This window comes from Etheostoma cragini, unplaced genomic scaffold, assembly GCF_013103735.1.
Source record: "Etheostoma cragini isolate CJK2018 unplaced genomic scaffold, CSU_Ecrag_1.0 ScbMSFa_4377, whole genome shotgun sequence".
Taxonomy (NCBI): Eukaryota; Metazoa; Chordata; class Actinopteri; order Perciformes; family Percidae; genus Etheostoma; species Etheostoma cragini.
The window spans coordinates 1-3,844 of record NW_023268743.1 but is presented as its reverse complement, the minus strand read 5'-3'; the positions used below and the strand labels follow the sequence as shown (position 1 = coordinate 3,844).

General features: G+C 48.9%; 1 protein-coding gene across 1 annotated transcript; it reads right to left on the bottom strand.

Moving 5' to 3' along the window:
* Positions 1-129: 129 nt before the first annotated feature.
* On the bottom strand, positions 130-3,698 carry LOC117941118 (dynein heavy chain 5, axonemal-like; the record flags this gene model as incomplete). The annotated part of the gene is made up of 6 exons (XM_034866214.1): positions 3,542-3,698; positions 2,508-2,680; positions 1,970-2,040; positions 1,764-1,871; positions 949-1,136; positions 130-324 (listed from the first exon to the last, which is right to left on the bottom strand). Coding segments are annotated over exons 1-6 (879 nt in total), but the record flags the coding sequence as incomplete, so codon positions are not given.
* Between the last annotated feature and the right edge of the window lie 146 nt (positions 3,699-3,844).

Below are 3,844 nucleotides of genomic sequence, written 5' to 3'. Positions count from 1 at the left end.
ACACAGAGACACACACACACACACACACACACACACACACAGGAGGTGAACTGGGATCCCTCCTGCTACCTGTACTCTCCGTCCTGGGACTTGAACCAGCGAACCTGCGGTCCCCCCCGTTGTTCTGACCTGTTTGGAGAGCTGCTCCTCACACAGTTTGTAGAGGGTGTAGAACTTCCTGCTGAGGACCTGGTTGTCACGGAAACCCGCACTGGCGAGTTTGACCCTCATGATGATGGCGCGGTCCGGGACCATCATGGCCACCGTGCGGAACTGAATCTTCAGGTTCTCGGGCAGCTCCTGGCGCCCGGCGTACCCGGGGTTCTGGGGGGGCGGAGAGGGTACCGATGACGTTGTAGACCTGGTTCACACTGATATGGTCCTCTCATTCCCCCTGCTCTGGCGTTCCCCCCTCTCATTCCCCCTGCTCTGGTGTTTCCCCCTCTCATTCCCCATGCTCTGGCGTTCCCCCCTCTCATTCCCCCTGCTCTGGTGTTTCCCCCTCTCATTCCCCATGCTCTGATGTTCCCCCCTCTCATTCCCCCTGCTCTCGCGTTCCCCCCTCTCATTCCCCCTGCTCTGGTGTTCCCTCCTCTCATTCCCCCTGCTCTGGCGTTCCCCCCTCTCATTCCCCATGCTCTGGCGTTCCCCCCTCTCATTCCCCCTGCTCTGGTGTTCCCTCCTCTCATTCCCCCTGCTCTGGCATTCCCTCCTCTCATTCCCCCTGCTCTGGTGTTCCCTCCTCTCATTCCCCCTGCTCTGGTGTTCCCTCCTGCTCTGGTGTTCCCTCCTCTCATTCCCCCTGCTCTCTGATTCACGCCATGCTCTTAGATCTTTAGAGCCCTGTCAGTACATAAGTGTCTGAGGACATTTACTAACGGCTTCTGTAGTTTTTCTGTGAATCAATTACAGCAACAACGCCCCCCCCCCGCCTCAGATCTCCGTTACCATGGTGAGGAAGATGCCAAACTCAGGGTCCATGTCCACCACGTCTCCGTCGGTGAAGACAAACTGTTTCTTCTTGTTCTTCTTACACTGCAGAACGATGTAGATCTGCTGGGCGGCGACGGACAGAACCGGCAGCTCGATGCGGTTGAACTCGTCAAAGCAGCCCCAGGATCCAGACTGGGCCAGACCTGCAGGGACACACAACAACCTGAACAACAGGACCTGCAAGGATACACAACAACCTGAACAATAAGACCTGCAGGGACACACAACAACCTGAACAATAAGACCTGCAGGGACACACAACAACCTAAACAACAGGACCTGCAAGGATACACAACAACCTGAACAACAAGACCTGCAGGGACACACAACAACCTGAACAACAGGATCTGCAGGGACACACAACAACCTAAACAACAGGACCTGCAAGGATACACAACAACCTGAACAATAAGACCTGTAGGGACACACAACAACCTGAACAACAGGACCTGCAGGGACACACAACAACATGAACAACCAGACCTGCAGGGACACACATCAACCTGAACATCCAGACCTGCAGGGACACACAAAAACCTGAACAACCAGACCAGCAGGGACACACAACAACCTGAACATCCAGACCTGCAGGGACACACAAAAACCTGATGAACAACCAGACCTGCAGGGACACACAACAACATGATGCCAGATTTACAGGGACACACAACCAACACCTGATGCCAGACCTGCATCTAGAGAGCTCTAGACAACACACACACACACACACACACACACACACACACACACACACACACACACACACACACCTTTGTAGATGCGACCGAGTCCTCTGTAGTCCATCTGGTCCGAACAGTTAAAAACCACCACGTATTTCCCCAGACAGCGACCCATGTCTTTGGTGGTCTCGGTCTTACCTGAACACACACACACACACACACACACACACACAGAATTAGAGCAGGATGCAACAAAGTCAGTGTAAGAATCTTTCCCTGGAGACATGTACCGTTACCTGTTCCTGCAGGACCGGCCGGAGCCCCCCCCATGCTCATCCCCAGGGCCTGAGACAGCGTTATGTAACACCTGGACAGGTGTTCACAGGAAACACAGAGACAGAGTTATGTAACACCTGGACAGGTGTTCACAGGAGATACAGAGACAGAGATATGTAACACCTGGACAGGTGTTCAGAGGAGACATAGAGACAGAGTTATGTAACACCTGGACAGGTGTTCACAGGAGACACAGAGACAGAGTTATGTAACACCTGGACAGGTGTTCAGAGGAGACAAAGAGACAGAGTTATGTAACACCTGGACAGGTGTTCACAGGAGATACAGGTGAAATAATTACTTGATAAAGTGTCATGTGTACCGGATATATCAAATTACAATCCACAAATATCAAATAGATAATCTGCAGAGATGGCAAAAGTACTCAAGTAGAAGTACAGATACTTGTGTTAAAAACTACCGCTAACTTTACCGCTAACGTTACGTGTGTGTGTGTGTACCTGTAGTGTGTGTGTGTGTGTGTGTGTGTGTGTGTACCTGTCTGTCAGCGGGGTGATGACCAGTCTGTCTGTACAGCCCAGGTATTCGTTGCAGTAGCTGAACTCCACGTCTGTGATCTGGATGACACACCTGTCCGTCTCCTCCAGGAAGTAGAAGCGAGACTGCTTCTGCCACTCGAAGTCGGACGCAGAGCGCACGTTCAGACACACCTGGACACAACACAACAAACATCAAACTTCGGTCCGATATATCGGCAGATATTAGGCATTCCCGTTCTATCGGTATTGCTTTTTAAAATGGCCGATTCATTCCTTCATCAGAATCATTTATAATGTAAAAAACTGATTCTGATAAAGGAATATTTAAAAAATGAAATAAAAACGGACGGTCAACCATATTAGTCATGGCGTTGCATAGTCTGTCCACCAGAGGACGCTCTACAACGTCCCTGTTAGTGATGGTGTTACATAGTCTGTCCACCAGAGGACGCTCTACAACGTCCCTGTTAGTGATGGTGTTACATAGTCTGTCCACCAGAGGACGCTCTACAACGTCCCTGTTAGTGATGGCGTTGCATAGTCTGTCCACCAGAGGACGCTCTACAACGTCCCCGTTAGTGATGGCGTTACATAGTCTGTCCACCAGAGGACGCTCTACAACGTCCCTGTTAGTGATGGTGTTGCATAGTCTGTCCACCAGAGGACGCTCTACAACGTCCCTGTTAGTGATGGTGTTGCATAGTCTGTCCACCAGAGGACGCTCTACAACGTAGACAATGTGTTTTTGTTTAAGTTTCATATCTTAAGTTTGTATTTTTCTCCTTTTTATTTATCAGAACTTTAATTTATTTTGATGTTCTGTTGTGACAATAAAACAAATTATTATCATATTATTTTAGTGAGAACTCTTAAATAACTACAAATAACTAATGTTAGGGAAATCTGTTTATGTGTATTTATGTGTTTCTTGTTTTTTTAAATATATATCGGCATAACGGATTTTAAAATAACCAAATATTCGTATACGTATCGGCCCATTTTGAATATTCTTGGTCCCTCTGTGGAACCCACCAGCTCGTCGAAGATGTCCCTCTGGTGGACGTGGATGGTGATGAGCGTCTCGTACTTGGTCCTCTCGATTCTGCTCAGCTCCCTGGTCGTCATGTCGATCAGCTCGTTGAGCATGTCCAGGAACTTCTGATTGGTCGACTGCATGATCTGTCAGCCAATCAGATAAAAGACAGAAAAGGGGAGAGGATCCAGAGGTGCTACTAGTTACATTAGTTACTTTAGTTACTAGTTACAGTGGGTACGGAAAGTATTCAGACCCCTTTAAATTTTTCACTCTTTGTTTCATTGCAGCCTTTTTCCAAA